The sequence below is a fragment of the Myiozetetes cayanensis genome, unplaced genomic scaffold, assembly GCF_022539395.1.
Source record: "Myiozetetes cayanensis isolate MyiCay16 unplaced genomic scaffold, myiCay2020 scf2-11, whole genome shotgun sequence".
Classification (NCBI taxonomy): Eukaryota; Metazoa; Chordata; class Aves; order Passeriformes; family Tyrannidae; genus Myiozetetes; species Myiozetetes cayanensis.
The window spans coordinates 54,001,213-54,028,411 of record NW_026087411.1 but is presented as its reverse complement, the minus strand read 5'-3'; the positions used below and the strand labels follow the sequence as shown (position 1 = coordinate 54,028,411).

At 37.7% G+C, this 27,199-nt stretch overlaps 1 protein-coding gene across 1 annotated transcript; it reads right to left on the bottom strand.

The window, feature by feature from the left end:
- Positions 1 to 343: 343 nt before the first annotated feature.
- On the bottom strand, positions 344 to 26,880 carry SYTL3 (synaptotagmin like 3). Its single transcript, XM_050316217.1, has 16 exons — positions 26,771 to 26,880; positions 25,139 to 25,354; positions 23,617 to 23,681; positions 21,009 to 21,060; positions 19,502 to 19,568; positions 18,633 to 18,705; positions 15,178 to 15,302; positions 11,359 to 11,502; positions 8,479 to 8,657; positions 6,182 to 6,284; positions 3,853 to 4,023; positions 3,552 to 3,643; positions 3,152 to 3,166; positions 2,231 to 2,353; positions 1,139 to 1,344; positions 344 to 493 (listed from the first exon to the last, which is right to left on the bottom strand). The coding sequence occupies exons 1-16, from the start codon at positions 26,878 to 26,880 to the stop codon at positions 363 to 365; spliced, it is 1,872 nt and encodes a 623-aa protein (XP_050172174.1). The 3' UTR covers positions 344 to 362.
- Between the last annotated feature and the right edge of the window lie 319 nt (positions 26,881 to 27,199).

Below are 27,199 nucleotides of genomic sequence, written 5' to 3'. Positions count from 1 at the left end.
TAACAGTTATTTTCTGTGAGAAGTATTCCTAGCTGTGACTAAATAATGAAAGTTTGGCTATGCCCAGAAATGGAAAACTGCATATTGTCTGGCTACTGTCACTTTGTCAGCATAATGCATCTCAAACTGAGACTGTAATTCCTGAAGAAACAATATTAACTTTATACTCCAGATAGAGACACAAGTTAAAGCCTTTACTTTTTAAGAAATGAAACATTCAGAATGCAAACACATAGTTCTATTCCCCAAAAGCCAGAGCGGGTGCATTTGCAGCATTACCTTTCCCCAGACCTGAAGTATATGTACCACCTGAGTTTAAAATATTACACATGGGGAAGGAAAAGTTGTTGTGTGATAATCTCTCATGATTTAAAGTTTTCCTTATTTGAATGTAGTACAAGTGTGAAGTCCATCCACATGTTTGGGTTGCAGAGCACTTCCTGCCATGGGAGTATTGAATGAGAAACAAGGTCTGTAGAGCCAAACAGCTCCTCTGCAAGAAAGCAAAAGGAAAGGTCAGAGTTACTTTCCACTCAGCTTTACCCAACTTCTGGTCTGATGGACTGGCTAACAAAATAACCTGTTCATCCACTTCTACAGTAATTTCAGCTGCTCTGTAGCTCCTAAGGCTCTAATTGCAATAAATTGTGTTTATACTTTTGAAGTATAAACACAACATAAGCAAGGTTGAAGTCTACTAGGTCATTAATTCTTGTGCCTCCTTTTGATGAGAAATCATTTAAAATTAGCCAATTAATAAAAAACAGTTAAAGGAATACATCTTTAAAAATACAGTAGAGCTCTATTTGAGTTGAGTTAGAGCCAGACCATTTCTGTGCTTGTCTTGGCATGGTCCTGACCCCAAAAGTCACTATGTCAACAAATGGATTTCCTGAAAATTTCCACTGACAACCTTGAGCTTCCTGGTAGACCCAAACTAAAGCACATAGATCAGTTCTTGCAGGATCAGAGCCCAAGACTGCAAGTTGCTTATGACAGAGGTTGGGACTGTATGTATGTATGTATAGGCACATGATAGCAGGTAATAAATAGCATAGTATAATTATTGTTGTTTAGGATGTAAACTAAAAGACCTTTTCCCTAAATTACCTTCAACTTTTAGTGGTAAAGAACTTACTTGCACCAAGCTTGGCTCCTCCTAGGAACTGATCACTTGAGCTGAAAGCTGACTTGTCCCAGACAGTCAAGTGTAGACAAGATTGCTGTAGCTGAGCTGGGGTCACACCATCAAAGACAAACAAGTGTTTCCACTGAGGACAGGCTTCTTTCTTCAGGACAGGAGACTTTTGCCTTACCTCTGCTTGGTTTGGAAGGATAAGACAACTTTCCCAAAAAAATAAAGAGTTCAGCAAGGTTACTGATTTCTCAACAAAAAAACAGAGCATTTCCAATAATCAACTAAGGCCCTTTGTTTTACCTTAAATAGCAAAAAATTCAGTTTAGGTGCAAGATAAAACATGGTGCTAGTGTGTTTATTTTGGGACTTGCACCTTTTCCTGCTTGACGTTAATGTGGTTGCAAGTAGGCTCTTCTGGTCTGCTTTTACTTTGCAGTCACTGACTGCTGAAGGAGACTTTACTCCATGTGCTGTTATTCAATACTGCCTAAAACCTGTCTTTCAGTAGCTAAAATGCTCACCCATTTCACCAAAGATAGGCGCCACAGCAGGTGAAATAGTGTTATGAGATGTAGGTTTACCCCAGTATCATACTTCTAATGGCATCTGAGGCCTGACAACAGGAAAGTAAAACGATCCCACATACAAGCTACTCGACACACTGAAGAAAAATTCAGTCCCTTCTCTTTCAAAATGTCTAGAATGAAGAGGATAAAAGTTTTCAATGTATCCTAAGCTTTACTTAATTCTGCAAAAGTTGGAACTAGGAATGACAATACTGTATGTTTGCACTTTTTTTCCCTCTCTTAATATCTAAAAGCACATCCTTAAACTAATGAACTCTAAATTTTAATGACATCATTAAATTCTAAATTTCAAGACCAAGAGGGTAGGTGGAACTTGTCACCACTCTGCAAACTGCTGCTGTTCTGCAGACAATCAAACAAAACCATTACAAAGAAGTCTGACTAAGAGTGTAGACGACGGCACTTTCACGTGCCAGTCTGCTGATGAAAACATGTTAATACATACATTTGCACAGAACATATGTGACATTTCCTATTTGTAGTGTTTGTTAGGTCTCATACATACCCTTTAACAAAGGAGTTCAACATTCCAGCAGATCTCAGCATGGGCAAGTTCTTAGCCCCAAATATCATAACCTGGAGCTGGCAGTTGGGAACTCCTTGGTCTTTGTTTCCTGAAAAAGGAGTACTTGTCACATGAAATGCCTGGTCAGTTCAGCTCATAAGTTAAGATGCTGCCATAAGTAGGGGAATGCCTAAGTGGTACTACTGAGATAAGGAGTCATAAGGCTGTACTAGGAATATTTGAAAGATTTTGACATATTTGTACAGTGTATGATTCACACAAAAAAACTCCAAGCAATGAGTAGCAGGCTGCTTTGTGATTCCTGTTCCAAAGACAAAGTTTTCTGCTGTGTTTGTGAAATGTAAACACAGGACACTACCCACAGAAGCATTTCTCTGGAACAGTCAGAAGCAGGAGAAACAGCCAAACCCATGGTGTGATACTTGCTCCTCTCACAGCTCTAGGTACAGAGCAGAGACCCAATACACAGGCCTGCATAGAGAGGAAGAATTGAAGAAAGCAAGCTGGTAACTTTGGGGTCATTTGGAAAAGAAAAGGGAACAAAAGTAACCAAACAGCTAATTAGAGCTTCCTGTTAGTCTCTACCTATTGCTATGGTCCTGACACAGAGAGTATTACTAGAGCTCTGATCCTTTATACACTTCTCTGTGATCTAGGGAGGTAAGGAAAATGAGGTTTTTCCTATCTCTCCCACTCAAAGTGCTTGTTTCACTCCACTGGCAGATGCTTGCTCCAACATACTACAGCAATATTTAATGTACCTCATAACTTTTCATTACCAAAAACTGAACCCTGACTACACATTTTGAACCTATCACCCCTCCAAGTGAAACAATCTCTCTAAAATGAGACAACTGGAAAAAGCCAAGGATGCTGGTCTGGTACTCTTGCAGACATCACCCTTCCACTTTTTCCCTAAATTGGCAGTCTCTACCTTGGACAATAAAACTACTGCTTTAGCACCAGAATACCTTCTACTGTTAACACTGTGACAGGTACAAGTTTGCAAAACAGCTGGATGCATCATACAACTGCCATTGTTATGTACAGCTTTTGTCTGTATTAAACAGAACAAATCTATGAAGCTGGCAAATGTTTCAGTTTTAAATAATGTAAAAATTAATACACCACAAAGCACATTTGCCGTAGCTGCTAAAAATCCCATACAGGAATATTACATAGACACATTGCCAGTCCTTCATTGATCTCAATTCTTCTAGCCAAGGGATTCACAGAATCATAGAACCATTTACATTGGAAAAGACCTCTATGAATGTTGAAGCATTTTATACCTTCAAACTGGAAATTTTTACACTGGGTTGGTACCAAGAGTCTTGCAGACAAGAGGAGTTCACCGCTGTACAGGGTAAGATCATCTTCAGGCTTTTCAAGCTTAAGAAAGGGACATACAGAAGTTTGTGTTACTGCAATCATTCTCTTCCACATCTTTCTCACAGCTTATTTATGTTTGTGATACATCTTACTAATGGACTGAATTAACAACATTTTTCCCCTCAGTGATCTCAGAAGGGTGATCTTTTTCATAGCCTTAACTACATCTTGCTCTTAAAATACAGTTAAGAACAAAAACTAAGAATCACCTTGGGCTTGAGTTGATACCAGTCAAACAACTGCACTGAGTCCTCTTCAAAATTCCATGCTGCCAGTGGAATCACTACTTCCCCCAAAAACACCCTGTATTTGAGTGCTCCTGCATGCCACACAGAGATCTGAAGTTGCCGACTTCGCAGCTGGGAGTATTCAATCTTGTACTAGAAAGATAAACAGCATTTACAGAGCAATACACAGGATGAATGCAGGGCCATGCTCATGACCTGCTCACAGGAAGCCCCAGCACAGCATGGCTGAAGGCAGACATGAGCCATGTTCTCTGAGTGTGCTTTGCAATCTGCATATTACCCCAGTATTTAAATGCTAAATAATGCTCATTCAAATATATATCAACATTCCAGGAATACCTTAACCTACCTTGCTAAAGATTTTGATTATTAATTCAGAACTTTAAATAATTCTTGACCATTTTTGCTGAGTTAGGTATTTTTTTCATTTGTTTGCCTTTTTTTTGTTTGTTCCTCTTTTTTTGGTTTGGTTTTTGTTGAGGGCTGGTATTTTTTTATTATTTCTGTTTACACTGCCAGTGGAATTTGGCTGCTCTGGAGGCCAGTTCAAGATCAAGACATCTAATGATGGTGCTAGAACTCCCATTCTGTTCAGTGGACATCTACTTAATGCAGTCAGCAGGGGCAAGGAAGTAACTCAGGTGATGACTAATTAAAGCCTTGATCCACTCCCCAAACATAGTTAGAGCCCTTTGAGACATTGTTGGGTATCTAATATACCACATGGTACATGGTATGTGGGTATCTAATATACCCACATGAGACTGGCAAACATGATACCCAGCCCATAGGTGACCGGCACTGAAAGCTGGAGGCAATGGAGAGGCAAGGAAGTCACTATCCATATTTAGGCTGTTGAATCAGAAGCTGGGTGTAGGCTCTGTGGCTAATCACCCTGAACCACCCTGGGCTCCAGTGATTCCCAGGAGCACTTGCACAGCTCTCACACATGCAACCCCCTCTAAATGCAGGTACCTTAACTTGCAGCTGAAACCCACCACGCTGGATCTCAGTGGTGTGATGTAGTTCACCTGCAATAGCGATGTGCACTTTTGACCTTTTTTGCCACTGTGGATAAACTAATCATTAAATTAACTTAAAAGATTTTGAAGTAAACACCTTTAGAGTTTATGCAGACAGCTCAGGCATGGCTCTCACTCTCCTTTTATCAGTTCTGCATGACTCTGGCATTGAAAGAGGACTATAAAATTAGGAACAATGATTTCAACTGTGGGCTCCTTTTTTCCCCTGAACTTAAACCTTATATACAGACTTTAGGCTGTGTGAGAATTACATACATTACAAAAATGCTTTTTTGTTGTTACCAAATTTTAACTATGGTCTTTCCAAAGATCTTGCCCATTTTGCTCCCTACTAATTCTTGATGTTCATACACACCCAGAGCTGGAGGTACTGCTGAAACTTTTGTGTAGTTCAAGAAGCAAAACTACCAGTTTGTCCCTCCATTAATTTTGTTTCTTAATCTTTGCAAGACAATATGTTACTCATAGAACAAGAGGCTAAAACTCACCCTCTTATGTTCTACTGCAGCTTACCAAAGCACACACACACAAGAAACTGGTTTGCAGTGATCTACAAAACTGGAGCTGGGAACAACTAACAACTAATCCAGCCTCTCCCAGTTGACAGTACTCAGCTTCATATTTCATTAAGTGTCTGTGAAGGAAGAAAAATGGCTCCTATTTCCTACACACAGTTCTTGTAATAATGAAAGAAGTAATACTCAAGACAATAGGGAATTTAAATCATAACTACTGTTCTCTGGTGGGATTATTAGTGTTTGAAATTAGACTCTTCAAAGAAATGGCCTGGCATCAGTTGCACGGGGAAGAGGAAGCAATGTTTTAGAGATGGTGAAAGTCAGTTAGCATTCAGCTAACTGCAGAGAGACACTCCCAGTGTCACTGAGCAAAGGAGTACCACTTGAAAGGAATACTTGTATAAAATTCCAACTGTTCTGCAATACACTCAGTTCCTGAATGTGCAAAACCCACGTCTATAGAAGACACTTTGCTTTTGCCACAAGGTAACTTAGAACAACACCGGTATTAAATAAAAGTGCCCTCTTGGACAAAGGCAGACTCTTCTAACAGTTTGCCATTTACTGTTGCAACTCCAAAAGCATTTTCTCTTATTTGGACTGAAAAAACATAGTTTTAAAAATTATTATTGTCAGTGATTCCTAAATTTGCCCTATCAGGTGGATTCAGAACTTGCAGGATTGTACCATAGAAAAGCACACTTAGCAGCACACAGTTGCAAACCGTACCTTCAAAGTCTCATCAAACTCTGGATCCACTGTGCTCTTTTTGACAGCTGTCTTTCGTTTACTCCGAGGAGATTTATCAGGAAGTAAATAAACCTTAACATACCTTATGTAGAGAGAGAAAGATACGTTGAACATGATCAGAAGGGGCAGGGAGAAAACAATTAGATGAGAGGAGTCTTTTATTTCTTAAACAATTTTATTGACTTTGTAAGTTTCCATCAACAAAATGGCAAAATGTGATTTATATCTTTTCTCAGTAAAAGCAGATAGACTATAAGGAACCCTGTGTATCATTCAGCTAATGTGTTTCAATTCCATTGTAACTCAGAAAGGATTAGGATCTGAATATGAATCCTCTGTTTTCCTACTCTTGGCCTCTGATAAAACAGCTCCTAAAGAAGTCACCTTGCCAGTTGTAGTGACAGTTTTATGATGAAAATGAAGAGCATATTATGTGCTCAAAGAAAAATAATAAACTCAATCAACTTTAGGATCACTACTGCTTGTTCATAAACAAAATATCTTGTCTTCACAACACCACATACCATGTAGCAAAAAAAAAAGGTATTATCACATAGATAATACATAATAATTCATAAGTCTTAAAAACGCTAATTGTTCTAACAGCCACTGGAATGAAAATGAGAGATCATTTGAAGTCATCAAAATTGCCCTGATTCAAGGAAAACCAGTAAAAAAAAGTTTCTGGAAGCTGAGCTGGACCAAAATCCAGCACTAATGATTCCTACCTGAAGTTTCTCATGTGTAGGGCAAGTGAACACTAATACCTAAATATTCTTCTTACTATCAGTTCAGTGGGCTGTAATTGGGTTATGGCTTCAAAATTAAACAGTTTTAGCCATAGAGAGTGCTCACAGCTTCTCAGGGGAAGGAGTGACTCTTTACTTAATACTAAATATTTTTAAACTGTATTTGTTGTATATATTTCATGTATTGTGATTTGAAACAATCTAAAACAGCCTTTTGATTAACTTGCTGGATAAATAAAATCAGTTGTACCTCATATCATCATTGCAGAACTTGCACATTTTTCCTATTTTTTTCTGAACTTATCCACAGATAAAACTACTTTCTAAAATACACAGGTCCTAGAAGTTTTAGCCTCTCTTTCTATGACCCCAAATCAATTAAATTAAAAAGTAGCCAGTCAGACTTCAAACCAGCAAATAACCTAAGTAATTCAACAGGTTTTAAACATCAGTTAAAAGTCTGCTTTTCAGAAAGCATGTTAAGTGATTATACTATACTTTTTCTGTTGGCTGGGAAACCAACAGAAATATATAAATATACCAATAGAGAACATAATGTTTACTACACAGCACTTCCCACATTGTCTTTCAGCCTTCCTGCAATTGTTTGCCTGGCTTAATTATCAGCGGACTTAAAGAACCTTGACCCACTTCTGAAGTGCTCCCAAACTGTCCTGCTACACAAGCTGCTGTTCCTGCAAGGCACTGCTCATCACCAAGCTTGTCCTTATGAATATTCTCTGCAAGATGCACAAAAGCCCTCGACCTTCTGGGTGAAGGTGACTGCAAGTCCTCAGTTTCAATGTGGTTACTTAAATGCTCAAACATGGTGTGACAGCAGGGGCAAGAGCAGGTAGTTAGGTATTCTACCTGTTGATTTTCTGTTAGAGGTTGCTTCGTGGTCAGAGAGCATTGTTAAGTAATAAAGAGATAAATCACCCAGGCTTAACTGTCCAGCAAGAATTTTTTTGGCATATTTTATCCATAGAAGTAAATATTTCTTCCTCTTACAATGGTGCATAATTATTGAGCAGTTTTAGACTTTAAGATCCATTGCAGCACCTGAAATTTTTACTCTTATTACAGAAGATGAAAGCACCTAAGTAGTACAGCAATCACCCAATGACCCACAGTGAGTCAGCAGACACATTAGGAACAGGTCATCTCATGTTTCAGCCACTTAGATATTAATTTTCTGGGCACAACTTAAGAACTAAGATCTGAACAGCTATTCTTGAGGTCTAAAGGTACTCATCAGCAACATAGATAACCAGCTGCCTGCTCACAGGCAGGGAAAAGGACAAATCCTAGCAGAAAATGGTCAGAATGGAATAAGCACTGGTATGAAACCTATTTGTCTTGCAATGTGTATATGTACAAAGGGCTGGTATGTATGCTGGATGTTCTGAAAGTGCCAGTGTGGCATACCATCATATATCAATCCATTTTAATCACAACATGCATAAGTATCTAAAAAAACCAGAATATTTTCCTTATGTTTTTTCTCCTTCTCTGCAAAATACTTACGGGTTACACTTTTTCTTCTTCTCTTCTCCATAAGCCAGGTTCTTGCATCCCCTGATGCAAATTTCCAAGATGCAAGCTCTGAAGATGTATCTTAAGGCAAACTCTATTTCTCCTGTGACATTAGCTTTGCCAAAATTGCCAGATTCAGTGCAAGTGCTGTTAAGACTAAACAAACTCCCCTAAGAAAAGACAAACATATGGGAAAACGAGTTTCAGATCAAACAGGACAAAACATTTATTTCCTTTAGTAGTCAGTATCTTTATAGACATGACTGTAAAGCTACTGCATATCACAAATTTAAGGTAACCTGTATAAAACATTCCATTGCTTCCATAACAGCCCTGAAAATTATGACTGCAATTGCAATACTACAGCTTTGCCCTCTTCTAGGGCAAAGCTCTCCAGGCTAGGAAATTGTTTTAAGTAACTTCTAGATCTAGAAATTGTCTTTGAATAAAACTGCTATGTCATTTCCCATGAGAAAACTGGGTAAGTGTCTGAAAGGGAGTGAGAAAACCCTCTGAAACCTAAGAATGTACAAAGCATTGGATTAGACTCCTTTTAATACATAGCTCGTAGTAGAATACACCACTGAGACATTAGGTGCAGTCACGTATTAAAGGAAATAAAAGTGGCCTGCACATTCAGTAAATACTTTAAAAGATGCCCCAATTCCACATAAAAATGACACACTTTGTACTGCAGATCATTCAGGAAAGATTAAGACTTCCAGTTGTTGCATTCTGGTGCATAGAGAAGATGTTTCCTAGTTCACCTTGTTCTCCTTTCAATCTGCTTTCACCTTTGGGGCAAAGGTTTGGATGCTGTCCATCCACATATACAAAAAGCACTTGCATCCAGCATTACGGAAGCCACGACAGGGCAAAGAAGGAAGAGACTATAATGCTTTCTGTGGCCCAGCCCAGATACTTAACTTATGGTGCTATGTAGCCTTCACTGTAACAAAGTATCAACTAAAAATAGTTTGGTCTCCATTCATTTATAATGATATTCTTTAAGGTGAGACCTAGGAACTTTTTACATCGCATTTGCCACGAAGACTCAACTGTTGTTGTGATTAGTCTCACAGCAACATTGCTCTAGATTGCTAAGATACCTGTGTTAGGTCACTCCTCCCTCTGAAAATAAACACCAACCCACACAGGACTGGTTAACCAAGGAGTTCTGCATTGCACAACCCAGCAGCTAAGGCTGCAGAGCAGCGTTTATAAGATCGTATCTCTCTTCCATGTAGATACTTTTCTTCGTTGGTGCAGCATGCCAGATGCTCAATTCACACCACCAGATCCATTAGATTAAGGCAGCTATCTACTCTATCTTATAAACTCTAAGTAACACACATGCATGACAAACGAAGGGCCAGAGTGGTTACTGAGGAAGTCAAAAGAAGTGTAAGGACTTTTTTGACCTGATGCTTGTGACATGCAATCTTGCTCGTTCCATGAGATGCGTATCACTGTAATCAATCTCTCTTGCAACTTTGTTTTGCTCTGCTCTTTCACTCACTGGCATATTTTTATTCACCTGACCAGAAAATGATTATTTTTCACCAAAATCCTTTGTGACAATGGAATACAAAGAGTTTTGTCTTAGCTCATGTCCTAAAAAAAAAAAAAAAAAAGTTCTGTGAAAGTCCCTAATATTTATTCCACAGAACACCTTATTTATTTAGAAAGGCTGGGTAAGTGTTCTAGACTGAATATCACCACAACTCTCCCACCTGCTCAGGTGTCACATACATTCAATGTAGAAGTCACCATCCTTTTGGTTCAGTGAACAGGGATTTAGCAATGATTTCCTGCATTGTACTTCTGATGGCACAACTGAAAGCAGTGCCATCTGATATTTTGGAAGATACATTTTTATGGAGTGGCTTTCAACATCCAGCACTTATCCATAAAGAGAAGCTTAATGGAATTTGTTCCCTCTTATAAGATAGTAGAAAAATATTACAGTTTGAAGCCTGAGCCATTTATAGCCCAGTTCAAATGGTTGTCATTTGCATCAGAAATGTAATCCATAAGTTATTACCCACTTGTCAGCTTAACACCTCAGACTCCACAGTGCAGTAGACTGTCAGAGAGCACCAAGGTCTCTGTGTGTGTTTATGTCTCTCTGTAAAGCCAGGAGACTGGTTTAATTTTGAGTCCCTAAATCATTTTGCAAGGTCGGTCATGAATTCTTTGGATACTTCACCCTGCTTAACCTCATCACTAATACATAGAAATTAGCTTCCATGGTTAATCATAGAGGCTTTAAAGCATGTGCTGAATTCATTTATAACCAGCTTCCCTCTCTCTCATCTGCAGTATTCAAAGTGCCATCCATCAGAGGATGATTCAAGATTGTGCCCTAAGCCTATGAACTACTCTCCTGGCTTCCATCACTGTCAGTTTCCTCTTCATTCACTGACATCCTGACATTTGAATTTCCACTGACATTTCCAATACCACAGTTCTTGCAGACTGACAAAACCCTCCTGTTCAATGAAGCTTGAAGAGAAAAAGCTAGCTATTAGATTACAAAGTACTATGTTCATAATCCCAACCTTAATATAAAATAGGAAAAATGTTAGTTGCACTTGCAAAATTCAGAAGCCGCCATTTAATCAATTATTCATTATTAATGGATGTACCCATCTCTCAATTATCCATTATTAATTTCATTTGGCTCATGCTTCAGAAAGTTCACAGTGTTACTATGAGAACTGTGACAGTCAGTTTTTCATCAGATACAAACTCAAGTGAAATTCTTCATTCATTTTTTAATATAATCTAAAATACACCAATATTTTGCACAAGCTGTTATATCTGTTCCCTTTAAGAACCCTTTCAGTTGTCTTTCATCCTTTAACTTACATATTTTCTGCCATCACAGAAAACTGTATCACTTGTGGCACTGGTTGTTATGTCTTCTTCTTCCTTGCAACTACTCTTTGTCAGAATTTCACTGTCATTTTGGGGCCCGGTGATGAGCTGTTGCAGACTGGGTGTACTTTTCATCTGTAAGAAATTCAGAAAGTTTTTGTTTGTTTGTTTTTTTAATATAAAGAAAATGTCCTGATTCCTTCAGGAAAGCTATCAAAAGAAAATTCAGTAAATAGCTATAATTGACTCTGATCCAGGTCATACAGGTGGCACACTTTCAAATATCATGTAGTAACTTAACTGTTGATTTATAACTCTCTCATTCCAGCTAGTAGTACATTCACTATATTAATAATTTTCTAAAATCAGCATACCACCAGCTAATGTAATTATCACTACAACAGCAATTATTAACAACGTTCTACTAACAGTAGACCAAAAGTAGTAATATACTAATAAAAGGCCTTATTACCCCTTAACAAAACAGTAATTTTGGAAGAAAAAAAAATAATCTTGCCTCCAGGAAATGAAAAATAGTATTTTGCAAAATGTATGACACATGCCCGTGTTTACCTATGCAAGAATGAATGTATGTTGAAAGAGAGTTGAAAATAGAAAAAGACAATTTCATATTTAACTTTGTTTATAGAAAAAGCTCAAATTTCCAAGGTGTTCTTGACTTTGCTTTGACTGTGTCTGCTCACCTTTCCAATTTTCCCATGAAAGCCCTGATAATTTGAGAAAGATTGATAGATAGATAGATATATATATATATGGCAAAACTCCTTGAGATTTTTCTTCAGCCACCTCTGTTACAAAAAACAACAGTTAACATAAAGAAGTGCCAAAAGACCAATACATTTGGCTAGAAATATGCTGAAATTAGATTTTAGCTCATTTCAGCACACCACTTTCCCTGGATAATACAATCTATGAAAAGCACGTTCACAGCTCAATGGGTCCGAAAAGAGTGAGGTAAGAAATTTTATATGCTTAGGATATAAGGAAATAATTTCTTTTTCAAGTTATGTAACAGAGGTTACCTAAAAGACTAGAAAGAATACAGTTTGACTAAAATCAACAAAAAGAATTGGGACTTTTTTGTATAAAACAAACAGGTAATATATATTTAACAAACCTGAGAACCCCTCCTGCACAGTCAGCAGAAAGCACTAAAGGATGGGGACAACCAATGAGATAATATATTAAGATCACTTCTGAAGAAAACGGGATGTGTAAAATCCTAACTAGTAGGCTTTTATTATAGCACACAAATACTATTATGTGTAATAACTGCCTTACCTTAAGAAGAGATGTGAGAATTATGTTCCCTTGTGAGGGGGAAACAGACAGAAAATGCATTGAGAATATAGCCTCAAAAATCCCAAACACAACTAAAATAGTGTATTTCCCAGAACACCACTGATTCAATTTGCTAAACACAACAACCTACTACACACTGAATTTTAGCTTCTACTTGGATCAGGAAGACTTCAGTTGTGCCATACAGACAAAAAGTGACTGACAAGGCACCACATCTACCAGTGCTAAACTTGGCATCAGGCGGCATAAGCAAGACTCCCCTGTAGCCCAGCTCTAATGTCACAGGAGAGGTATCCCACAGCTACCAATGAACCACAAACAGCTTCCACAAGTTGCACGTGCCTGCTTGTTCCCCCAGGAAGGCAGGTATAATTGCAGTTCTCTTAATAAACTTTGAGGTTCTGATGGCCAGAGGCCACTATTCAATTAACTTCCCAAATCCAGATTTTACACGGGCTGGTAGTTCTTGCCATTGCACTGGGGTTTTCTCATTAATAATGAGGTTAAATATAATCTCTTTAAACTTTAGTCTGAAGGAATTGAGCTCTGAACACATTACAAATATAGAAAACTTATTTAAGAAACAGATAATGTTCCTGAGACTGAAGTAGTGCCCCAGTTTTACGTATACTGCACATTTAGCTATTACTTTACAGTCCAAGAGAAAAACACACACTTTCTAGGGAAAAAAATCCCACTATTTTGATTCATTCTCTGAAAATGCAAAGTTCTCTCTGGTGTGGAAATCACAACAAGTAAGATTTCTATATCATATTTCGTTATAAATGTAATTAGTTGTTTTGCAAGTGTAATTTAAAAGAGGTTCTGTCCCATAATTTAAGGCCTAGTTCTAGTAGGGATGTAAACAGCTACCCTTACTAAAGGAAAACAAAGATGGGAAAGAAAAAAAATAAACTGAAGGATAATAAATAGTGTCATTGACAGAAATTAAGAGTAGTTTTTAAACTCACAGTAAAGACACAAAGTCATCATGTAAGTGTAGGAACAGAAGAGTAAAATTTCCTTCAACATGAAAAAAACTAAAATGTCAAAGATTAGATTTACAAGAAAAAAAAATCAACAGTTATTCTAGTAAAACTAAAATTCTAGCTTAAGGGTAGTCTAACTGGTTTAAATGAAACAAAAGGTCTGTGGCTCAGAGAAATAGTGCTCAGGCATACAAACAACATTGAAATCTATCCTTCGAAACATGCAATGCAAAATGTGGACATAAGTTAAGTCCTAAATCTTTAATTGGGCAATCAAAACCCCACACAAATAATTTAGAATCTCCTACTAATGCGTTTCTCAAGCCAAAGAGTCCATATCCATCTTTGAAACATGACTGATTGTTTGTGATCAGTGTGTGATGTAGCATAGTTTAAATCCATATTATCTCCAACTCCAATGCTTTTCAATGCATTAAAAGAGCAATGGTCTGCCTGTGGAATAAAGTTAACACTTGCCACAATGAAAGGAGCACTCCAGTAACCAATAATTGTTGCCAATTCTGTTCATAATTTAATTGCATACAAAAATACCAGAACTAATTTCACAGAGTTCACGTTCTTGCTGGGCCAACTCAGACTGCTAGTCCATGCAGTTTGACATCCCGCCTCTTCCATTTAACAGCACCTGAGACTTCAGAAGAAAGTGAACAATGTGCACCAAGGGAGCTGTGAGTAATGTGTGCCATGAGTTCTGGCCCAAAGTGAGAGCTTTTCTCAGCATCTAATTCAGGCACTTAGCACACCACATTTACCTCATTCAGATGAACAAGGCAATTCAGTAAGTACTGACTGTGTGGAAAACGGACTATGGACAAAGTTCAGTCACTTGAGAGCTGAAAGCATACAAAACAAAACCTTCAGTGTAACTTTAAAGCAGAAGTGTGACATCATCTTCAGCCCTGCACAATTTGTGGGAAAACAGATGACTGGATTTTTCTCAAACTTCTCAAGAAAACACAAAGCTAGAGACTGTAACCAAAGCAAAAGGAAAGGGGAAGTTGCACAGCAACTAACAGCAATGTTTTCTCACTGCCAAGTTAAAAAATGCTCACAGAGTGCCAGAGAGGATGGTTTAGTTATGGTCACAGCTTGGTCCTGTTCAGCAGCAAAAGGGGCAGGAAGAGGGCAAGACAGAGCACATCCCTGTAGCACAACAGTCACATAGAGCAGACACCAAATCAGCCTCAAGAGAGCCTGTCAACACCTGAGAGCAAAATGACCCATTCCCTCCCTCCCTATATGAGGGTCTTTGTAAAAATCTCAGTCTAACATGTCAACTCAGGACTGAAATCAATTGTGCAGACTCTGTCAAAAACCTTGTGAAGAATCAGAGTTCTGATCATGGTCAGTGAACATCAGCTAAACCCTGTTCATACAATAAGAGTAAAACTCCACCGTGTAAGTCACTGCTCTCACAAATATTTTTCATTCCTGAAACAGCTCTTACATTAGAAAGTGTGCATAATAATATGGATACCTTGCTTGTAATGTTGATGGCAGTGTCAGACTGGCTCCTTCTTTGTCGCCTTCTTTCCACATTCTTCCCACAGTCTGTGGTTAGGACACATCTGTCAGTCATATCATTCTGGGACTTTGAGATTTCTGGAGAGAAAAGAAAGAGAAAAGTCACTATAAAAAACTTTGCAAGCAATCCTGTCAATTTATAGGCTAATTCTGTAGCTTTCAAACTTTCATCCTGCAACTTTAGCATTGATCTCCCAAGAGTAAGAAACAGATGGGATGACAAGTGCTTGTCACATTTTATGTAATTATACTTTGCCTGCCTAAATCTTTCCTGCTATTTCAATTGGAAATTATACTTTTTGTTGCCTATCATCAGAGTTACTGTCATCAAATACAGTTTCCTTGCAGAAATAGCTACTATAGTCCATGTGTATAGTTTAATTTGTAAAGTGGTTTGGTTCACAATAAAAGCAAAATCATAATAAGAACATAAAGCAAAATGACAATGAAAATCAGAAAGCACAGCATATTGGAAAATATTTAGAAATTTATTTAAAGTATGTATGAAAGGAGAGATACTGCATACTCTGGTCCCAAACCACATATAATTTTAAGAACATGAGTAGCCCTCATTGGCTTCAATAACATTACTCATGGATAAGCTTATCCATACTTAAGGGCCTTATTGAATTAGCGCTTCAGTAACATCTAGTTTATTGTCAAATAAATCTACAGGACAGTTGGACATTTAATGCACCACTTTTCACTTCTTATTCCTCAGTGTACATTCAGAATTTCACTTAAAGGGAAGGTCAGCACTCATCCATGATTTCTGAAGTTGAAAATGAGCAGGCTGAGCGGCAGGCACTTTGTTGCTAATCCCAGATAGCTATTTCATGTACCACTTATAAGTTATTAATTCTTCATGAGAGACTATCATATATTTAATTCATATAGAAGAAATAAATATTTTTCTCACAACATGAGCCTCTGTGAAGAAAGTTCTCAGGCAGTAGACAATATGACAATAATGTATTGAAAAACAATGGGACTCAAGTGTAATTTTTAAAGATACTCTGGGTTAGTTTTGTTCTTAGCAGCAATCAGTCCTCAGATGTTTACTGTACTCTTTGTACACCATTAAGGAACCATGTGACCTAGTCAAATGGAGGCTCAATTAAGCCACCTCTGTAAATGAAACCAGGTTTTTAAAATACACAGTGAAATCAGAGATCATAAAAGAGACAGGAGTGAGAGTTCTAATGGAATAGATACAATCTGAGTAGCTTGAGCAGCAGTCAAAGCAGAAACACCAGCTTACCTCTCACTCTCTTAAAATGAACAGGTTACACAACAGGTTACTGTGAGAAACATGAATGTTCAGTTTTCATATCTATTCCTCCTTTGGCTTCTCTACCCAAGTGTCAGCAAGATGGAGACTATTTCTAGAGCCAAGGGTGACTTTTCACTGCAAATAAAACTACAACCAGCAACTCATTTTACATTCACCAAATGGCAACCCTTGGATTATAATCTGCTGTTGCTGCCAAGCCACGCTGGAACAGGAGGTAACAGTGTAAAGAGCAGACTGTACAATGGCCGCTTTGTGCTGCACGTGCTAATCCTTTGTTCCCACTGCCCTCAGACACACACACACCAGCTCCAGTGATAGAATCAGAGGCATAACGAGGTTCTCCATGTTGATTTACTGCAATGCACAAGAGCTGGGTGTATTAAATACCTCTGCAAACCAGGACATTTTTATCTAGATAAGATACAGAGTACTAACTTTAGACACTCGTGACCAAAAGCATCTACCAGCACAGCACCAGGCTTCACTGGAGGCCATATTGTCTGAAAAAGCTGGTTTCTTAAGAAACCCAGTTCTTTCTCTCTGTAAGACTTCAGTGATTGCAACAACCTGTTATTTTGTCACAAATTGAACCACTCTACCCTAATCCAGGATGATAGCACCTGCGTGAGGTTTCTCATACAGCTGAGCTGATCTAACAACTTCCTGCCACCTCCCTCTTCAACCACTGCTCTTCCCTCCTCAATCCCTAGCTCCTGACCTCATGGCACCATCCACTGTACACATTCCAACATATATATCCTACCTTGAGCCTATTGAACTCACTAAAACAGCAGAAAAGTATCTATATGTTTTGACTAGGTTAATGTTATGCCCTTAAAATTAGCTAAACCAGTATACGGAGGGATCCAGAAACACTAGTGCCAATTCAAGTCATGGTAGCATTAGGCTAGAAACAGAGAAAGAAGAAAGACATGAGTGGAGGAAGACTTTCCATTCGGTAGCAGTGAACTAATACATTAACTTGCTGCAGTCCTGACAGGTTTTACCGGTAACTGTGTGATATGACCAGGCTTCAAACTATCAGAAAGCTGAATAAATTACTTTGCATCCAGTTCAGCGCTACCTAAGCTATCTGATTCCAGTAATAGTGTCCTACACCACCCTATACTTCTATTTGGAGCCCCAGTCACCATGTCTCTGCATAGCTTTAATGTGTTCACACAGACACAACACTGAATTTGCATAGTTAAAGAAAAACAGGCCATTAGGATGGGTAGAAGAAGGTAAAGACCAAACAAGATGTAAGGCAAGAGGTTAGGGGGAAAGGCAGAAAGGCACTAAAGCCAGTTTCGTTCAGGTCTGGTCTCACATGTGGGGTTGTGTAAATTGATGCTAGTAAGAAAATATTAAGGTTTGTTCAAATACATGCAAATTTGCAAGCCTCTGTAATCTTCCTAAGGCTCAGAAGTTGTTTTCCTCTGGTCATCGATGCCTTTAATTTGTTTTTCACACAGGCTGGCTGTCCTTAGTGTAGTTACCCTTAGAGGTGCACACACAGTCTGCAGCCCAAGGAACAGCAGGCAGCATAAGAGAATGGAAGCAACCAAAAGTATCAGAATGAAGAAAGAATTGTTAGGACTGGATGGCACTTAGAAGTATGCACTGAAAAAAACCCACTCAGCTAGGCAGACTGAGAAAGAGGAAGGAAGACCTCATGAAAACTGCCAGTAAATGAAAATATTAGACTCTATTTCCGTTAAATGACAGACTCTTTGGCGGGGTCAGTTGTGGTTCAGTCAGACAGAAAACATGAAGATCAATACAGCAGAAACTGGTTATTACTCTATGCTGAGTTAAATACAGTGCATCTGAACACTTGGTAAACTTAAAGATTGTATAATATAGTTTTTTCATCTTTACAGAAAAGCCATTCTTGGTTGATATAATCAGCTTATTTAAAAAACAACAGAGTACTGAAGGAGAATTAGATTTACTGTATTAACTTTCAGGTTGGCACAGCCTTAGCATTAATAATTTCAGCCATTACTCAACATCCTTGTTTTATAACTATTTCTTGGCCAACACTGTGGACAAAAAAATCGAAACGCTTGACTACATTACCATAGAATGACAAAACAGTGAAAACTACTTACTTTTTATATGTGTTGTGAGAGACAAAAACAAGTTTTCTACAGATTTATTAAACCTTTTAGACTCTCCAAGTTCCTGCAAATGGGAGATGCCATGAGTAAGAAAATGTAACATTTGTCATTTTAAACTGATTATATCAGATGGTAAAGCTGCATCCCTTTGCTCACTTCTGTAGAAGTATTCATAAATACAGCTAATTACATCACCAGTTTGTTGTAATGTAGTTAATACTTTTATCTATTACAGATGTTCCTGTGCCTCTGAATCAAAGTTTTTGTCAAAGTCCAGGTATGCATATAAGATTGTTTACAGAACTGCAATGGGCTTAGACAACAGAGCCTGAGGATCCAGTCCAAAATGAACTGAAATACTAATTCGTTGCAGTTTTTATGAGTTCTGAACCGTGTCCTACTATTCTGTCCACTAGAAACTGTTGCAAAGGCAACCATCAAATTCACTGTTCTTCACTCAATAATGAAAGTGACACATGAAGTGATCATTTTATAAATAACTATTGAATGTCTTAGGAACATGGGATCCCCTTCAGGTTTGAGGAAGCTCAGGATATCCCAGTCCAGTCTTCCTGTAGTGATGCACCAAAAACCAGATGCAGCATTCTAGTGTCAAGTAGTTAATCACTTCTCTCAAAAACTGAAAACTAAGTGAAAACAGCCCTCATAGCCTCTAATCTTTTTCTACTCCAGCCAACGCAGCCTAAAAATAATGACAAAGAATATAAGGCATCATTTATACAGCAGTGTGATGTTACAGCAGTTGTTGTTTACAGTATTTCTGTGGCTGACCTTTACATATGAATGAAACTCTATGAGGTGCATATATATACGTATATTTTGCAGATACATACACTTACCATCACATTGGTTCCTGCTGTTGATTGTGTGAAAGGAGGTGGAGTTGGAGGTATGACAGAAATTTTACTGGAAATGTAAGAGATTAACAGTTAACAACATTCAATATATTATGCCAATAGATGGATAAATAAACCATGCCCATGCATGGTTTTTATTTTTATAATAGTATTATTTTTATTACATGGTCCTTCTGGTACTCTATAAAAATCTGGGTTGACATCCCATGTCTTTAAGAGTTGCAGCATAGGTTTGTTACCTGTTCCTAAAAATTAGGTCTACCTTTCTATCTTCTTAATCACTGGCTGATCTAAGTAAAATTATTAAATTAGAACTACCAGGAAGACCTAATTTAGGACAGATTCCCTAGACTTCTACACAGCTGGCAGTATTACAATCTGTGTTCTAAAACACAATTCCTGTATGACACACCCCATTTCTACTTCAGAGATGTTTTCAGAAAACAGTCATCTTTATTTACAATATTAAAAGGATCCTTTCTTGCCTGGGTCCAGAGCTGTTAGAGACCCTTTACAGCATTCCTGCCATTCCATCTGTGGTAAATAGTGCTGATCTGTGAAAAAGAATCTGTTATCTCTCTGATTCTGTTATCACAGCACAATCACAGACCTTGAGGCAGCTGGTGAACTTCCTTTTTGATTCTCTTTTAGTTTTACCACATCTACGTAAGAGCAAGCTCTGGTTAGGATCTTATCTCGCTGACTATAAGTTTCTGTCTTATGCAGCTATGCCTCACCAGATAATTATAATAAATTGAGGCCATCTCTACATATCTTACTTTAAGTGGGATTTCAGGGGTGGGGGAGGGGGTTTGGTTGGTTAGTTTTATTTTCGGTGGTTCTTTTTGTTGTTTTGGTTTGGTATTGTGTTTTAAGGAAAAGGGTTACTTTAATACCATGTAGTTTAAGCAGACTGTTATTTCATTATATATCACTGGTAATAACTTAAGTATGGGCATGCTTCAGCCTCTAGTCAAAGTATTTATTCACTGTAAATTAGACTTTTTACTTTTTAAAAGTTTGGTAAGTGGAAATGTCTAACTGAATACAGAGCTTCCTCTCTACTATTTATTCTAAAACTATCATATCAGCGATATCTCCCGTTGAGCAAATAATGATGCTATTATGACAACTAATAAGTAGTTTTCATCTATGATCATTGAAAAGTGTTGTGCAAATTTAAAAGATAATGGTATAAACAGTTATGCAAAAAATATAAGCAGATAAAAATAATGGATGTCCCTTCATGTCAAGGAAGACACTATTACTCCAAACATAGTACTCTCTGTTGTACTTGAGATCCTTTCTGTGGATTGCTGACAGATAAAAAAAAAAAGTGACCATTTTTCTACATTTTTGTCATTTGTATTCCAAAAGTGTTGAATTTTCATAATAAAAAAATACAAGCTGCTGGCTAGTTTATAACACAAAATAGATTACCTATACAAATTCTCAGTGTCCTAGGACCACTTGTACTTTTGCGTCTTACCTCAGTTTCTGGTAAGATTTCAAGAGCTTTGCACCAGCTGTTTCATGTCTGCCTGCAAAGGAAGAAAAAAAAATATCCAAAGGTCATTTAGCAACAACAGCAGTTACTAATGCCTGTATAACGCACTTTTTAAAACCAGTGCCTTTCAGGAACTGGCCTGTATTTACAGAAACTCATGCACACACAAGTCGAGAGTGAAATCAATTCCCACCTAATGTATCAGCATACGTGCCAAGCAACACAAATTTCTCCTGTGTCACAAACTATCATGATTTCACCTCTCACAGGTGACGTGTTCAGACTAACTCTTCACAAATGCTAAGGACAATCACATACAGATGCTAACAGGCTCATTCCTACAGGCTGCTAAGTGCTCTCAGCCTCCTGAAGTCCAGGAGGCAGGTAGTGCACAGGCCCACTGCACTAAAACACACTTCAGCCATAAAACTCAAACACTAAGGAAAGCTTGAAAATGTTTATAAGAGCAGGCACACGGTCATCTATTGCATCTCATGAAAAATTCCTCTCGCTTTTCCTACGAGAGACCTGAACAACCATGAAAATGCTTGACTAGCTCACAAACACGAGCAACACCCTTTGTTAAGACCATCCCTGCAGGGAAATAACAACCATGTCACATTCCTCAGGTGAGCAACCACATGGTGTAAAGAACACCAAGGAGCAAGCGCTTCATCAGGCAGGAAGAATGAAGGCTCATAAAACTCTAGTTTGTTCCCAGGTGATCACAAACACAAAGAAGGACTAAAAGCATGTAACAAATGGCCAACTGAAATTATCTGGAGTATCTTTAATCACTAATAATTCCTAATTCAGAAAGCAGCATGTAATCCATGTTTTGCTAAAGATGTCATTAACTATAACACTGCTTACATAAAAGTAGTAGACCTTGGTGGTGATAGAAATAATAACCAGCTCATCAATATTACAGCTTTCAATCAGGACTCCATTATTCATGCTCTATTATTAATAAGTAATATTGACTATCTTAGATTTTAAATTTATTAGTCATTAAAGGCAATATACCACTTTTATGAAAATATTGATGTTATTCTTTAGGTAGAAGCTACACAAAAATTACTAAGAAGCATACTGATGTCATCTTTGGGGTTTTTTTAGTCTGTAACATGAGAAAACTTCACTGTAACATGTTGGTTTTTTTCAGTTAAACTTACTTTCCAGTGAATACTTCAGTTACGCTGTATTTTCATACCAAAAGAGGGCACTGTCTCTCCAGGACTGAAGGATGCACAACAGCTGTTGTGTTTTAGTTTGCCATTTTTTAACCTCTTTAATTATATCAGCTGGTCTAATCAAAGGAACTAAACAAAACATTTTTCTCCCTGTAGGTTTATCTGCTGTGTATCTTTAGATCTTTGTGACTTCAACAGTATATCTAAGCAAAACGCTTCAAGCACCCACAAAGCTTTGATAATTCAAAGTAAGAACTCATTTATTTTGCTGGAAAAAGAGACCGTCAGTATCTTCAATAACAGAGAGACTGATAACATTACCAGCTTTAGACTCACTGAAAAGATTGAGGAGAAATTATTAACAATGGTTATTGTTTAAAAGTGTGATTTTAAAGATAAGTCAACTAGTACTTTAAAATCAGAAATTGCCTTAGCTAGAATGGACTGCAGTGAAATCTTTCAAATTTTAAATGAACTTTTTTTAGCAGGAGTTGCAGTTTAATTTCTTAATACGCTATTTGCTGTCTTTCGTGAACACCTACTACCTAAAATTTGACTGATTACATTCTTACACTTCTAAAATTCTTCCTATTCAAGTTTCCCAAGAAATATTTAAGGCCCAATTCCTTCCTTTTCTCCAACTACTCTTAAACCTAGATGTAATGCAGATCCTGGTAGTGAAACTTTATCATTGACTACATTCAGGTACAAAGTAAATTGCTGCCTATCTGAAGTGGCACTTCAAGGGAAAGAGGAAAGACGTCCTCTCCAGCTCACCAGTTATTGTAGGTGAAACAGAAACTAACACCCCCTCAGCTGGCAAAACACATTCCCCATGGAGCGATCCATCCACATTCTCCATAATTTCTTTTAAGACTTTGTCCTTATGATGGCACTGAAAAGACTGAACACAAGGCAATGGCACAGTTGGCTGAAAGTAGCAAAACAATAAGTGTTTAGCTCTCTGTTGATTTATAGTTATACATGTTTTTCTTTCTTCCATTCCATCATTTCTTTCAGCTTTAGAACTTTCTCAGTGAAAACAACTGAAGTTTTAAACTTTGACAAATGATAGATGCAAGGTAATTTCCTTCCTGAATATATATTTTAACATTTCTATATTTATTTCATGTCATTGCATTTCTTAAAAGTCTTACACACTCATTAATTCAAACTGATATGGTCAGCAATTTTCTTATTACTCAAAAAAAAAAGAGTTATACTTTAAAATGCATCCTGCTGGTTTGTGTTCATGTTTCATTTAGTGCACAGATGCACCACACGGCAATTTCTGACACATCTCTCATCAAATGGAAGAAACGTTAAATACATTCTATGTTTCACTTAGATGACGACTATGTATTACATAGCAGTTTATGATCTATTCCAGTGATTACCTTCACCTGGATATTTCTTTGCTCGTTCCTCAAAGAACCATTCTCCAGCCTTTACTTTAACATCTCTGGAAAACAATGAAAAGATATGTAAATCAACATGTTCCCAGGTGCCTTTCTTCAAATGTTTGGTAACTATTTAACAATACAACAATCTTTTTCATTCCTACCATAAAACTAAGGTTTCATGATTGTTCAATCCACTGACCATTTTTTTTGTGTGTCCAAAAAAAAAACGGAGGGGAGGAGCCTTTGGGAGGGAATTGTTTTAGTTTCGAGGGTTTTTCCTTTCTGCTGTGTAGGACTGCCCATGGAAAGTGATACATGCTGCTCTAGGCATTGCTCTGAAGCCAGGAGTCCCAGATCCACTCCAGTCTATACAACCAACTTGCAACACAGCCCAAGCACTTGTGCTGCCTGGCCTCCTGACTGCTTACAGTTGCAGCCTACTCTGAGGAGCAGGGAACATCAATAGTAGAGGACACGGTCCCAAGTAGGACTTTGGGCAGCTACCAGGGAGCACTGAGCTATCTTTTTATAAATCATTACTCTCTTCCAAACTATAGAAAATTACATCAAACTAGTACAAATTCATTTAGTTTAAGACTAGTACCTTGCCTTATATTTCCCACTATTCTAATCTCATTTTTTCCATCTTCAGAGAGAGTGAAGTGGTGGATTAATCTTGTGTTGGTATAAAATAAATTTGCATCCAAATCCTCACCCTTTGTACAGGGATATATATAATTCAGCACAGCTTTTGATTAATTTCCAAAACTATCATTCTTTGCCTACATATTATTTTTCATCAAATGTGGAAGCATTCTAAACCATTTGGTTTAGAAATATTCTAATAAATAGAATGGACTATGATGGAATATCTTGATATAAAAATTGCACCAATATAGTAAAAGAAAGATTGCTTCCTCTGTCCTAGAAAACAAAACTAAGGTGATATAGTAAAAGAAAAACTAACTAATTCAAAGTAAACAAATTTGGATTTCTGACCATGTTTGAAAAAAATCCTTATAATGTTACTGGCATTTTTTGCTTGTTAAATTTTTATAAAACATGACTAGTTAGTATTTATTGATCCAGGTTCCTCACTCCTGTAGTAAGAGGCAGAAAATAATGATTAGGAAATTGTCAAGAAATTGACTATACTACAAAGCACAGCACCTTCAGCAGCTTGTTAGGATGCACTGGTTTAATATTGAGTCAGGGGAAGGAGTTCTCTCTATGGTTTAGGCTGTTGCTGTGCTTTGCTGTTATAGACTTTGCCCCACTACCTCTTGCTTACCTTGAAGATCCATTTTGCTAAACACAGGAAAGGAAATCCTGACTATGTGAAGTATAGCACAAAGTTCCTACCTATTTCATTGTTACCAGGACTCCAGCCAACATTTTCATTACACCAGAGGCTTTGTTTCATTAATTGCTTAAGCAACAGATACACAAAACCAGTGGGCATCCATTGGATGACCAGTGTAAACCAGCATTTATCCAAACCAGTAAAGTTTCTTACCCATGAGCATAACAAATGGTGCATTTCCAAAGGCAGGGGTTCAGGCAGACACGGCATTCAGAGCATACTCGATGACTGCAGCCATTGCATACTGCCCCCCTGTTCATCAACAACCCAAGTGATTTGTGGCAGCGAGCACAAGACCTCTCCTGATATTCATGGCTTACATTTTTTGCCCCTTTCCACCGAAGCTGGTGTAGATGCAGTTTCAGTTTCCTAATCCCCCAGGTAAAAAGAAAGAAAAAAAGAAAAATTTTTTAAAAAATTAAATAGACCAAAATCCTCATGAAAGTCACAAGCTAATATCCTGGTTGTGCAGTACCATTACTCGTGGGAGACAGGCCCTCAAGTGTGACCTCAGTTGAGCACTGTCTGAAAGCATCCATACACAACATTTTTTCAGTGTGACTGTATATGTGACCAGAACTGTGCATACTAACAGAGAAACAGTTTAGTATAAATGCGGCTCTGATCATGTTAGGCATGCTCAGAGTAGGGCATCGAAATCATATAAGTGATTATGCACTGACTTAAGAAAACAGACTAAATGGTGCTCCCTTTCATTTGATGTTTTTTATCATAGTTATTCAAGAATCGATCTTCTATCATGTAAAAATAATCATAACAAATGCATCATTTGAAAGCTAAATAAAAAACTACACCAGCCCAAAAGATCAAAACCTCTCCTTTTCATTAACTTTGCTTCCATTACATGAACGAATAATCAAGATGTTTTAACTGCTACCCACACCATGAACTATAGAAAGGGATTTTCTGACCAATTCAGACTTTCTATATAATCCTTTACTTACTTTTCACTTAATTGTCTTCATTTAATATGTCCAGTAATACTTACATAACTGTTTGCTGTAAGCAAAGTTTAAGTTTCCACATTTCAGAGGCCAAAAAATTATATCTTATCCACACAAATACCTTGTTTACATGGGGATGCAATGTCACAAAGAAGGGTACAAGCTACAAGGAAATCCTTGTCCTAGCCATGATATAAAGCAAAAAAAGTACTGGAGAATTATCCTTTATCCTGTCCAACTGAGATACTTGCACAATGTGAAGTTATTTAATAAAATCCTCCTCCTGACCAATGGTACCTATTGACATCAGTAACAGCCTCTGAAACAGCATTGTGTGCTTACTGCCTGTTGTGTGTGAGAAGGGACAGTGATGAATTTTGCACAATGAGCAGGTATCCAATGATTCTTAACTCCAGTATTGGCACAACTTACGTTAAATAAGCCAGCCAAAGATCTGAACTTGTTCTGTGTTACCAGGACTATATATGCACATGTGGGAACATGATGAGAATGCCATAAAGCCTTCATAGAAAAAATATAGGCAGCAACTGAACTTTCTATGAAGGCTGAAAGTAAAATTCATCCAGTATGTTATTCACAGAACAGTATTTGCACATCTTTAATGTAGAGTCAATGGAATGGTACATTCCAGAGGCTCTGGATAACCCTTGGTTTTCCCAAAGAATAAAAAAACATTAGGTAACAAGAAGTTAAAAAAGGAGTACATCTGGAAGGACAAAGTGGAAGAAGAGTACTTCCAAAACAAACAAACAAACAAACAAACAAGAACGGAATACAGAAATAGGGAAAGAACACATACCTTATTCTTTCTTCTTCTGTTTTTCTCACCATCTCATCCCGGTACAGGACTTCCAGAACAGCCTCTCGTTCCAATTCCTTAAGGAAGTTCAAATTAAATTCACAGGCCATTTTCTCCGAATTTCACTTGTTCTGTAGACTCCTGTCCTATGGGTTCTACTATATTCCAGAACAATGGTCTGGGTGTTTACTAAGTGCCTGCGCTCTTACTCAAATGGTGATGTGTTTCACTGGGTCATACCCTTGAAAAGAAAAATAACTGTCCCTGTCTTCACACAAACCATCACTTAGGTGTCTCTGCAAACCAGGGAATATGAACAGTTATCAAGGTCACAGCAGTCTTGACTTTTTCACATCTTTAAACTTCCTGTTCTTTTCTTTTTTATTTCTTTTTCCACTGAGAGAGGGTCCAAAAGAGATGAGAGCTTGC